At 40.9% G+C, this 12,744-nt stretch overlaps 1 protein-coding gene and 1 long non-coding RNA gene across 3 annotated transcripts; both read right to left on the bottom strand.

Annotated features, from left to right (window-relative positions):
- Positions 1-2,493: 2,493 nt before the first annotated feature.
- On the bottom strand, positions 2,494-6,124 carry LOC306829557 (transmembrane O-methyltransferase homolog). Its single transcript, XM_079352642.1, has 4 exons — positions 5,961-6,124; positions 4,707-5,001; positions 3,046-3,242; positions 2,494-2,944 (listed from the first exon to the last, which is right to left on the bottom strand). The coding sequence occupies exons 1-4, from the start codon at positions 6,042-6,044 to the stop codon at positions 2,612-2,614; spliced, it is 909 nt and encodes a 302-aa protein (XP_079208768.1). The 5' UTR covers positions 6,045-6,124; the 3' UTR covers positions 2,494-2,611.
- Positions 6,125-8,110: 1,986 nt separating this feature from the next.
- On the bottom strand, positions 8,111-12,525 carry LOC306829810. Of its 2 annotated transcripts, none has more exons than XR_013779907.1 (2): positions 12,017-12,525; positions 8,111-10,229 (listed from the first exon to the last, which is right to left on the bottom strand). It is a non-coding gene; the product is annotated as an uncharacterized lncRNA (long non-coding RNA). The 2 variants fall into 2 exon arrangements; XR_013779908.1 differs by lacking the exon at positions 12,017-12,525 and adding an exon at positions 10,440-10,519.
- Positions 12,526-12,744: the final 219 nt, after the last annotated feature.

Below are 12,744 nucleotides of genomic sequence, written 5' to 3'. Positions count from 1 at the left end.
TCTATCTATCTATCTATCTATCTATCTATCTATCTATCTATCTATCTATCTATCTATCTATCTATCTATCTATCTATCTATCTATCTATCTATCTATTTATCTATCATCTTTAACTTTCTTGCTAAAGGAATAATCCATCATCTCTGAATATTTTAGAACATGTTGACGGCAAATAAACATGAACTTTAAAAAAGGATTACAGATACATTTGCAGATTAGCATACAATAAGTAACATGTATCTTCTTTGTTTGTCTGTCTGTTTTAAAAACATGCCTCGTTGTCATTTTACATTTAGTTTTACTTGATTAGCGTAATTTGTTTATTAAAGGGCCTCTTATGATTCTAACTTTGTATACAAACCAGTTTCAAGTCGTTCACGTTTCTGAAGTTCCCTTAAAGGAAGAACGTGTGACTTTTTTATCCAGTGGCGTTGGCCACCAGCGTGAAATCAAAACAAACAGTCAACACACTGTACATCTTTCTGAGCGCTTAGAGACTGCACCGGCAGGCAGAGGCTCCAGCTGCAACTGCCTGTGGTCTGCATTGTTGTTTAAGCGGGCTAATGTTAGCACGCTTTGGCTAACTCGTAGCTTCCTATTGAACATAAATTGACACAGAATGGCCGACGTTTAAAGACACTTATGTGACACTCCAATAAGCAGTGAGGATGTCATTCCTCTTTTCTCTAAAACAGCTTTATACACAAGGCCGTCCCGTCCATGTAAGGATAATGTAAACACAGTTCTGAAAACAGTACAGCTGACGGGACTCGAGCTTCTCACTCATTGCAGACAGCCATGACTTCAAGAGAAATTTATAGTATATTGATTTCTGCTGTAGTTTTGGCTAAAAAAAGTTCCCTTAAAGAAGCAGAATAAGCTGGAAATGACACACACACTGTACTGTAACTTCTGCTCATTATACTCAGAAAATGCAATCACCACTTCTCCTGCAGGGCAACTAATGACCAGTGTATAAAGATTATAAAGTATTCATGCAGTTACGCAGCTCTGGTACAGTTTGTTTCTCTGTGGAGAGTGAGCTCTTAAACCAGATGGATCCACAAAGTCTTCGTCTGTGACCATGTGTTACCTAACCTCCATGTCTAATTCATAGTAGATGACTTTTTACACCACTTCCCCTGTCTCTCCATCTCTGCAGTGAGCTCTCTAAGTTTGAATTAAATTCCTTATTACAACATTTATCACACTGTTGTGTAACATTTGGTGAACTCCGGTCTAGATCCTCCCCCGGCTCCTGGAAATATTGCATTTAATTAAAGTATGTTTTTGCACAGATATTATTTATTTAAATTCAGCACTAAATTGTATCTAAACCATGTAATGGCTCTCCAGCTGCTCTGAAAGCCTCAGCAGTGCCATTAGAGGCATTTTCTGAAAAACTCCATCCGAGTTTTACCCGCGAGACGACACCAATATCTCATTTCAGATGCAGTGCTTGCTGGGAATCTAAGACATTCATTACATCCAGTTAGGGGTGGAATACTAAAGTGTGTTTAAAAGAGTCTGCAGGAGGGACTGAAAGCATATTCCTCCTTAAAAGCTTTATTTTGAAATGTAAACATTGACACTGAGGCCTGAGAGTAAATACTCCCAGCATGCTGGAGGGGAGAGGCGGGACATGAGAGGGGCTGCTGTCACACCTCGCGGTGAATAAATCGAGACACATGCAGCACAAACTGGATGCTTAACAAACACTGACTTCAGTGAGCTGTGTTTGGATGAAGGAAGTGGCATTTCCCTTTAAAGGTCCCATTTTAAACATCAGCACAAAGCTCGCGCTCGCATCACTTTGATGTGAAGAGAGCGACATCTAGTGGTGACTCCGAGCACTGCAGCTGTTTTTTTCTTTGTCTAACAAAGAAAGGGAGTATTTTTACTCACGATAATGTTTTATAGTTTTCTTTCTGTGAGTCATTTTTGGTCATAGGTGCCATCCACTGTTCATATTATTATACATGTCAGATAAAATGTTTATTTTAGGAAATAAATTGTTTCTAGCACTACGATGAGACATCTAAATGATTTGTATTATTGTTATCCATTCGTCCATTATTTATACAATCTGTATGATTTGGTGCTTTTTAAAGCCAACATATGTTTACTTTGGGACAGTTCTTAAACCGTGGTGTTGATAGGCTTGGAGTGAAAAGCCTTCATGGTGACATTTCTGAACAGGTGTGATTATGTGTTCTGCTGAAATCCACTGTGTTCAGGCTTCTTCAGAAATGACTTTATGAATAGTTTCCTTTCCACGTTTGTGTTTTATCTGGTATTTTAACTCTTTAATTCCCCTGGAAAACTAATTCCTGTTTTATATACCAGTACTGTTAATGCATCCCTTCTTTTATGATATAATAGAACACGTGCACCAAACTTTGGCTTAGTTAAAGATAAAAGATTTGCATTATGTTGGTTCAAGAGGTCATCTAAGTGAGGGGAGTAATGTTTCATTTCATTCCAAAACAGTGTGAGCTGTAGGAAAGGTTTTATTTCGCACTTTTCTACATAGAGGTAAACGGGACGTTAATATATTTAACACTCTTAGTTGTTCTAATGCACAGTCTCACAAACTAATAGCCCACATCTTCACCTGTCAGTCTTTGTGTTTTCCTTTCGATAGAAGATCTCAGTCATGCACTGAAGCTCGGACTTGATGCAGTAGCGGTCGGCCCTCGCTCTGATGTGATCCAGGATTCCTTTGACGTCTTCAGCTCTTTGGTTCCTGTGGATCAGGAGCACGGAGCAGCCGGAGGGGCAGAGGAGCGCCTCTCTCTCCAGAGCCAGCAGGTCCGAGACGTACTGCTGGGGGTCATGGTCCATCAGAACCAGATCGAGCCCCCCACTGCTGCTTTCGCCTCGCTCAAGAAAGGGCTGCAATGTTGGGATGGCATCAGCTGAGCTCGAAGTCAACACCTGAAACTGCAGTGAGTCACAGGAGCACAATAAATCATGGTTTCCTGTTTCTTTTTGTTTTTCATTTGATTGAAGAAAAGCGGAGACGTCATTTTCCCCGTGTGTACCTGGGAGTGTTTGAAGCCAGCTACAAGTATGATCTCCTCCCCGAGCTCTGCTGTGAGAGGGTCCAGCTCCACTGTGATCAGCCTGCCAGCAGGTGGCAGCAGACGCAGCAGGAGGACAGAGGAGTAGCCACAGTGCATCCCCAACTCCAACACCTGGCAGGGACTGACACGCCTCAGCACCTCATCCACTGCTTTACCTTCACGGTAAGCCAAGGCACAGAAACATGAAAAAACATTGTTTGACATTAAAAGTTTTTTTTTGTAAATGATTGTGATCAATTCAGACGTTCTTAATGTGTTTATTGCAAATGCGTACATATAATTGGATAATGATGAAATTTCGATTAATTGCCCAGCCCTATTTCTGCAACATTTAAAGTTACTAATCTCAACAAAACCAAAAACATCAGCAGTATCCTTCCAGAGCGAAGATAAACTCAACCTTTGCCTCAGCTGTTTCCTGTATGCCTCTGCAGCTGAGATCAGCTGCATGATAATGACCACTGTGTAAATATATTTAGTTCATCTTGCCTTTGAACTTCAGATTTGAGCCGCAAGTTTTCATACCGCCTGACAAACAACAGGAGTTACTTCCCTCTCCAGGATTTTTACTCTTGTTAAACATGACATGTGTGTTTTGAACCAACATGATAAACCAACATGTAATCCACTTCTAAATTCAATCAGTCAATTTTTATTTGTATGGCGTCAATTCATTACATGTTATCTCGAGACAAAGCAGGTAGAAATGAAAGACTTCTCCACTATACGCACTGATCTTAGCGCTGCCGAGCTTGTGTACAGTTCACTTAGCAGACACTTTTATCCAAAGCGACGTTCATCAGTGATCAGCTTGTGACTCTGACTCATCTTCTGTGAGCCCACTTCAATCACTCTGCAGTTTAAAAAAAACGAATGATTTAATCTTTTTCACACATTATGCATTGTTTTTTGTGGATCGTGTGTCATATGGGAAATGTGGAAAAAATCTTTGTGTTGTGTTTTTTTCATTGGTATGTGCTTCATATTCACATGTAGTTTTCTATATAGTAAGTATATCTAAATGTATGCACCAATAAAAAAACGACCCAAGGGGATAACAAACTGTATCGTAGCGTATCGTGTTGCGAGGTATCGTATCATATTGGAGAACGCATTGAAGCAGTGCTGTAGTCACGGAGACCACGCTAACTGAGACCAAGACATAACAGAGACCAGAGTGCTCTGAGACAGAGACAAGACCAAAAATATCAATGAAAAGTCCTCATCTTGTGTTTGGGGGGGGGGGGGGGGGGGGGCGAGTCGTGACAGAGGAATGTTGCGGTCGTACAAATCTAATTTTGAATGAATTAAAGTTGTTTGTGGTTTGGGAAAGAGGCGTTTTTCCTCCTAATAAAAAGCGATGACTTTAGAAAGAAGTCTCTCTGTGGTGGTCTTAACTGGCCGGCCTTGATTTAAAAGCTGGACTCTGCCCAGTCCAAGACCGAGACACATGCTCCGAGATGAGACCTTCAAAAAGTGAAGATCAAGACCACTTTGACACACTACATCATCGTTTAACAAAGTCTTTTTTGTAAGGCACTCTGGGCTCAAGTTTTAATGTATGAAAGGTTCTGTATAAAGAAAGCTGAGTGTCTAAAGAGATGGAGCTGCATACTGACCAGTCAGGGGGCTGATGCAGAGGGATGGGTGTGTGTTGGCATAAAGTTCAAAGGTCTCCAGGACGCTGTCAGTGTTCCCGTGGGTGCAGTTGGAGAACACAAAAGCGTGGGTGCTCCTTACACACACTTTCCCCCGCAGCAGCCTCAGCGTCCAGGCCAGAGCTCGATGGCACAGCGTGGAAACATTTACACGAAAACGACTGGACACCATGAGGAGGGCTGGAAGCAGCGGGACGGCGGTAAGAATGAGCCACATTTCACAGCTGTGAAGGAGCGAGAAAGAATCGCTGGATACCTGTGAATGAAACCACAAGATTTCAGCAGAACAGACGCTGGAATAAAAAAAGAATTTTTTTTGGATTGTTTTTTTTTTGGTGTGAAAAAGCAGGTTGAGAAAATACAAGAGTCCTCTATTTTTACATGCAAAAGTGGAATGTTTACTATTTAATACTTGCATAAAAAAATTACATTTATGTCCATTATGACTGACAATGTGACTATTTCAAACAAATAGTGGTCCTACAAAACACTTAAAAATATAACATGATTGCATATACATATATAATCATATTTCTTATGCAAACCCAGGAGACCAACATATTGTATGGTTTTTGGAATAAGTGATCTAATATTTTTCAGTTTGAAAGCAGGTTAAAACTTTTTGAGTCCTGAAAGGAGGAGAGTATACTGCACGTGCATTCACTGAACAAATGTGTCACACTCTCTGAGCAGTTGGCCGGGGTTCAAATCCAACCTGTCACTCCCCTCTCTCTCTCTCTCTCTCTTTCCTGTATCTGACTCTATTCACTGTCCTATCTCTAAATAAAGGTATATAACGCCTATAAAGAAATCTTTGCGAAAACAATCCTGTAATTAAAAAAAAAAAAAAAAAAAAAAAAAAAAGAGGGAACCTTTAAATCGAGATTTAGAGCTTAATATGATCGATACATCAAGCTCAGTGTGTGCAGAACCCCCCTAGCTTTGTTCCTGTTTTTCGTTGTTGATTTTCGGGCATAATGTATCTCTGAAGAGGTTTAATAATAAGAACTTTTTCAGTGATAACAATGCAATGCCATGTTTCGAGCAATCATTTTAAACAATTCTGTGCTAGTTAGAAACTAGCATTATGGTCGATTAGAGTAGTTTAATATTAGCTTTTTAACGCATTCTTCACAGTTTGAGAACACTGAACTGAATGCATCTAGGTCAAATCAGAAGTAATAAAGTCGAGGGTAATAAAGGTGTACTACTTGCCCAACTGTTCTGTTCCCAGTCCAGATTAGAAATGCCTCCTGTCAAATACAGATGGGACTGTTTCCTTCTAGACACGCATGTCATTCAATGGGCTTCGTTGTCATGACTGAAGCCACACTACTCTCTTTTTGAATCCAGGAAATAGGAGCCTTGGAGAGTGGGAAACAGACACTAATCCAATCCGGGACGCTCCTCCTCCTACTTTTATGTACTATTTACTGTATCCACTAGAGGTCAGCAGAGATGTAAGGATATCAATGAAGCTGTGCACACGTCATTTGGATGTGTGGATGGATTCGCATTAGCATTTCTGTGTTGACTATTGTTTGAAGGCTTTTAGTTGACTCTAAACGTTTTAAAAAGTCTTTGAGGATGAATTAAGGGAAACACAAAGTTGATTTTAGTCCACACACATAATATAACTTGTTTGTGCAGTGCAGCTTTTCAAGGTGGAAAAGTGATGAGATACCTAATTTAAGCATTTTCTAAAGCAATTCTCAAATTCAGCAGGTTTATTATGGGCTGTCCGATGAACAAAAGTTGGGTGAAATAGACTCAACTTGCAGATGTTTTTAAACAAGGTCTACATAATTTTAAATCCAAAGTATTAGTTCATAGTTTGTTTTTGTCTTTTCTGCAGGTGTGGTATAAAACTGAAGAGATATAAATAAAATAAATGAGGGAAACACATTTTGTAACTATTTATTTCCTAATAATTATCATTGACAGAGTTGTCCCTTTGCTCCAAACTTGTGAACTCTCCTTTCTCTCTCAGTTGCTGCTGAAAGTAAAAGCGTGTGTGTGAGGTCCTGTGTGTTTCTGCCATCATTGACTGATGGCGGAGCGGCACTGCTCGGTGTATTTTTGTTTTTTGGAGCGAATAATACTGTGGTGTGCAAGTCCTGTCACTCCATCTCAGTAAAGTTAACCAACAACAGCTAGGTTAGTAAAGGAAGTAAGGCTGTTTTGCAACAAGAATAAAAGTCTAAACAAAAAAAAAAGGTCTATGCTGGCAGGTAAAGTCAACACACAATTGTCCATTTCAATTGGTTGATGCTCAAATGCAACCAATGCAACCCCTTAAACACATACACTGCTTCTGAAGCCATTTCCACACTCCGTAAAAAATAAGTAATATTGCTAAGCTATAAAATACACATTCACATACATTCGTTGATGTCCTTTGACAATTTGTACATCAGAATAAGTATGTATAATTATTCGAATATATGTTATATAGTTATATAGGCTAAGTCAAAACTGTATAACAATAATAATAGATAAACAGACAATTTAATACAATATCTTTTAGTCAGTGTCACTGTGTGTGTTTCATTAGAAATAATACAGTGCGTGTGTGTGTGTGTGTGTGTGTGTGTGTGTGTGTGTGTGTGTGTGTGTGTGGACATAAACAGCTGTTAGTCTGATTGACAGCTGGTGTTGCGTCATGTGACGCTGTCAAGGAAAAGACGTTTCAAATCTGTTAAAACTGATTTCCTGCGTCCTCTCTCCTTGGTTTCGTTTCCTCCGTGCATCTCTGGTGGGCGGGACTAAGACGCAAGTGGAGGAGACAATTTGGAGGACACTATGCAAATAAGGGAACCGGAACGTCCCTTATGGTGCAATGACCTGAGGGGCCTAGTTGTAAAAGTTCTGTGATGTAAACTGAAGGGCTTTAAAGCAAGAAAGAAAATTACGTGTCTATGCTGAACTGGGAGCCAGTGCAAGAATGTCAAAAGAGGTGTGATTACATGTTTTGCATCTGCAAAAGAGTCTGGCTGCAGCATTTTGAACCAAATGTACATGTGTGTAGAGGTCTGGTTCGTATCAAAATATTGAATTTCAGTAGTTGGGTCTGGAGGTCATCATGGCATGGATGTGACTTGACCAAGGAGACTTTGACATGTGGCTGCAGGAGCTGGGCATAAACCTAGCAGTGATCCACGGCTGCCCCTGGCTGCATGTACATCCAAGGGTTGTCTCAGAGCTCCATTTTCTTTGCAAATCCTTTACTGCAAAGGGAACACATGTAACGACTATCTTCTGTGTATTAGTATGTTCATCTCTTCTCTTGGAAATACTTTTTTCACAAACAGAGCAGCTGAAGTATTTAAAAAAAACTCTGTGAGCGGGTCAGTAAATATCAAGACCAATTTAGACTTTATTTTATGTTTGGAACAAAGAGGGGGTTTTTTTACATACAAAGCAAACATACAACATATTTGTACAAAATTTTTGAATAACTAATAATTTATGTATCCATGTGACTTTGTCTGCTGAAAAGATCAAACTGAAGAAGACTTATTATGAAGTCAGTTTCGTGTTTTTTATCTGAACATCGTTAAGATGAGTGACCTTTTTTGACACATTCCTACAGGAATTAATAGGCATTTCAGACATTTTGAATTTTTCTTCTTTCACAAGCATGTAACGTTTGGAACAATCATGTTAAGAGACCTTTTTTTAAGAATATGAACAACTCAATGTTTCCTCTCAAGTGTGAACTGCTAGGTGGCGTTTTAGATTTTCAATTCGTGCAAATCTTTTACAACAAACTGAACAGCTAAATGGTTTCTCTCCTGAGTGAACTGCCATGTGTTTCTTCAGATGTCTATTTTGTGTAAATCTTTTACCACAAATTGAGCAGCTAAATGGTTTCTCTTCTGAGTGACCTGCCATGTGGGACTTCAGAGAACTATTTTGTCTAAATCTTTCACCACAAAACTGAGCAGCTAAATTGTTTCTCTTCTGAGTGAACTACAGAGTGCTGCTTCAAATTAGCATTTCGTATAAATCTTTTGCCACAAACTGAACAGCTAAATGGTTTCTCTCCTGAGTGAACTGCCATGTGTTTCTTCAGATGACTATTTTGTGTAAATCTTTCACCACAAACTGAGCAGCGAAATGGTTTCTCTCCTGAGTGAACTACAGAGTGTTGCTTCAGATTTGCATTTCGTATAAATCTTTTGCCACAAACTGAACAGCTAAATGGTTTCTCTCCTGAGTGAACTGCCATGTGGTACTTCAGATGTCCATTTCGTGTAAATCTTTTACCACAAACTGAGCAGCTAAATGGTTTCTCTCCTGAGTGACTTGCCATGTGTTTCTTCAGATGCCCATTTTGTGCAAATCTTTTACCACAAACTGAACAGCTAAATGGTTTCTCTCCTGAGTGAACTACAGAGTGTCGCCTCAGATCTGCATTTCGTATAAATCTTTTACCACAAACTGAACAGCTAAATGGTTTATCTCCTAAGTGAGTTGCAGAGTGGTGCCTCAGATCTGTATTTCGTACAAATCTTTTACCACAAACTGAACAGCTAAATGGTTTCTCTTCTGAGTGAACTGCCATGTGGGACTTCAGATCTGCATTTCGTGTAAACCTTTTACCACAAACTGAACAGCTAAATGGTTTCTCTTCTGAGTGAACTGCCATGTGGGACTTCAGCTGTCCATTTTGTGCAAATCTTTTACCACAATCTGAACACTCGAAGGGTTTCTCCCCTGTGTGGGTCCTCATGTGAATCACAACAGCTGCTTGGGAAGAAAAACTTTTTTGACAAAGTGAACACCTGCGTTTTTTGCAACTCAAAAGTTTCACTCCTGTTTGGATTCCTTTTTGTTTTTTTAGTTTCTTTTGCCCGAAGCTTGTAGCACATTCAGAGGAGATGACTGATGTTTTAGCTGTATTACGTACCACAATTCTCTCAGGTACATCTTTGTTTTGCACCTGACTTGTGTCATCTGTCTTTGATTCAGAGAGTGAAGTGTTGTCAGCAGTATCTGCTATGTCTTTGTTTGGCAGAAGTTTTAAACCTTCCTGAGGTTCATCTCTCTCCTCCCAATCACCACTGTCATCAGTATCAGATCCAGAAAAGTGTGAAGTCTTGTCAGGAGCATCTGGCTGTAAATGACTGTCTGGATTAAAGCCTCTGCCTGGTTCTGGTCCGGCACAGTCCTCTCCGTCAGCTTCTGTTTTCATATGCTGTGTGTCTCTGCTCGCTTTAGTTTGGTTTTCATGAAGCTGTGAGATCTGAGGTTTCTCTTCGCCTTCTTCTTCCGTCTTCACGGGGACAAGTTGGAATGTTAACATGCTGATATCAAAATCCTCTGGCCCTTGAAGCTGCTCTCCTTCCTGTCTGCCCCAGAGCTCCTTCTCTTCATCTTTAATTTGTGCTGAGTTTGGTGGGTCACTCTGGTCCAGTCTAGGGCTCAGACCCTGCTGCTCAGGGGAAACCTCGTCTAGACTCACCACCAGCTGCTGCACATCTGTGAAAACAGTGAAATACATAAAGTTATAAAAACCTGAATTTACTACTCAGATGAAACCACTGATAGCACTGCTTTATAGAGAGTATGCACGAGACGTCTCAGTGGGTGGAGTCACTGCACTTCAAGGCAGCGAGTGACACCATCAGTGGTAACTACAGTGTTTATTAACCGCTTGTTGCTCTTTTTGTGTGATTAGATCAAACGCACCGACAGTATCGTGACAGTTCTCTCTGTGGACGTGCTGTCATGTCATTTTTGTGCACAAACTATCACATAAGCTGAGTCCCATTCCAGCGGCCGCAGCACTTCGTGGGCTGCATTGTCAGAACGATTGCGTCACACCGGCGTGATAAGTGCTGTCCCAATTCAGCGGCTCCTTCGAATGCAGCCGAGAAATGAATCCTTCTTTTCCCCGATTTGGAGGCTCCAACGGTTGGATACTTTGCAGCCTTCCCTTCCCATGATGCATTGCGCGCAAGGGATATTCAACATTAACGTTAACAATGGCATCCAGAATAATGCCTGATAAAAGGTTGAAAATGGTACTGGTGTTGTCAGCCCTTGGTCTTTAGTGGAAAAAGCAAAGAAGAGGTAAAGGCAACAGATAAGGAGAAACCGCACTAATGGGTGAAAGCATGGCTAACAGAGAGATTCCTCTCACCAACCTCGCTGACTGATGCCGAAACGAAATGTCGAATCGGCCAAAAAATGGCTGATGGGGGTCGACAGAGTACGACACACCACAAAAACAAGGGTGACGTTCTCCTCGCTGTGTCAAGGCCTTTTTTCTTTTTTTTTTATATACTTTATTAATCCCACGAGGGGAAATTCGGTTTTCACACACATAGGCCGAGATACACACTCATGCACAAACAGGGTTCTAGTGACATGCGTTAATGGAGAGGTCTCAGAGTGAGGTTGCGGCCCACAGCAAGCGCTCCAGAGCAGTTTTTGGGGTTCGGTGCCTTGCTCAGGGGCACCTCGGCAGTGCTCAGGAAATGGACTGGCACCTCTCCAGCTACCAGACCAGTTTCCGGACTTGGTCCGTGCCGGGACTTGAACCGGCGACCCTCCGGTTCCCAACCCAAGTCCCTACAGACTGAGCTACTGCCACCCTGGAAGTCAAAATCCACAAGAAGTTTCTAACTATGTTATTTATGATCTTATGTACACAACCTTAAGTCTCTTAAAGTATCAGAGATGACGTCTTCACCGTTTGTTGAGATTTTGTCATTTTGTATTCAAGTTCTGGACAAAAATTAAGTACATTATGCGAATCGTGAGCTGTGGTGCAACACGACGAAATGGACGCAAAATGAAGCGCAAGGGAGGCGAAATTCAAACAAACATTAAGTTATAACGACTGTCTGCGGACATGTTGGGCTGCACAACTCGAGTGGTCAGTCTGCAAATAACACTGAAAGCGGCCGTAATCCGTACGCAGTTCCTGCAGGAAACAGTGATATTCACAGAGCAGTGTTTGAACCTACAACTTTTCTGACTTTGGTCAACGGGTAAATGGCAGCCATGACACCACCGTGGCTGATTGTAGGAGACGAAAACAAACATTGATATCTATTTGACAAGCCCCTCCTCCTCAGCTCGTTTCTTCAGAGTCAGATGGTGAACTTTTGGTTCAATATATTTGATCAACACAGTGACATTCACACGATCCTGCAACACAAGTATTTTTTGCTCGTAGGGAAAAGTCAAAAGTCAATCAAACAAACAGGTGATGTTCACATTTTACTGGAAATGAATAAGCATAAAAAACCATTACAAACCTAATCTGTGGAGGCAGACTCTAGGGTTGAAAGCAGCATCCAGCAGGTGGCGTTGTTGCCTCGCTTGCCGTTTTAATCGACAGATTTCCTCCTCATACTGTGCTTGTGTTGTTTTAAACTGCTCCAGAATCTCTTCAGCAGCTGCAGGCAGTCTCTGCTCGGTGAAAGCTCTCAGCAAATGAACGTCAGACATTTTAGAAAAATCACGGCAACTTCTCCACCCAAAACTCCGTTATCTAAAGCCCCCTTTCCACACAGCAGTCCGGTGCGGATCCCGTTTGCGATTCCACAGCCACCCACGTGTAAGCCGCAGCAGCTAACAGCTAGCCGCTAACTAATAAATTCAACAAAGGAGGAAAACGCTACTCAAACAAACCCACGCTGGAAGACATCCTGCGGTTCATCCACTTTTTCACTAGCATGTGGATCTTTAGAACAAAACTCAAACTTTGTTTCAGAGAAGGCTGTATGCAGCGAGGAGAAATACAGACGTAAACTTCTTCTTCTTCTAGTTTAATGGCGGGTTACAAACATATCTTAAAGAGGTGTATACCGCCACCTACTGTACCGGAGTATGTAGCTTGAGCTAAACTTCTCTATTTAATATAAAATGAATGAAATAAAATAAATAAATGATTAATAAGCTAAATCCGATGATATATCTCTATATATTTCAAGAATTGTATCACAACTGTCTGTGTTTTATATATATATATATATATATATAT

This window comes from Symphodus melops, assembly GCF_947650265.1.
Source record: "Symphodus melops genome assembly, chromosome: 9".
Taxonomy (NCBI): domain Eukaryota; kingdom Metazoa; phylum Chordata; class Actinopteri; order Labriformes; family Labridae; genus Symphodus; species Symphodus melops.
The sequence above is the reverse complement of the archived record's forward strand: the minus strand, read 5'-3'. Positions and strand labels throughout refer to the sequence as shown.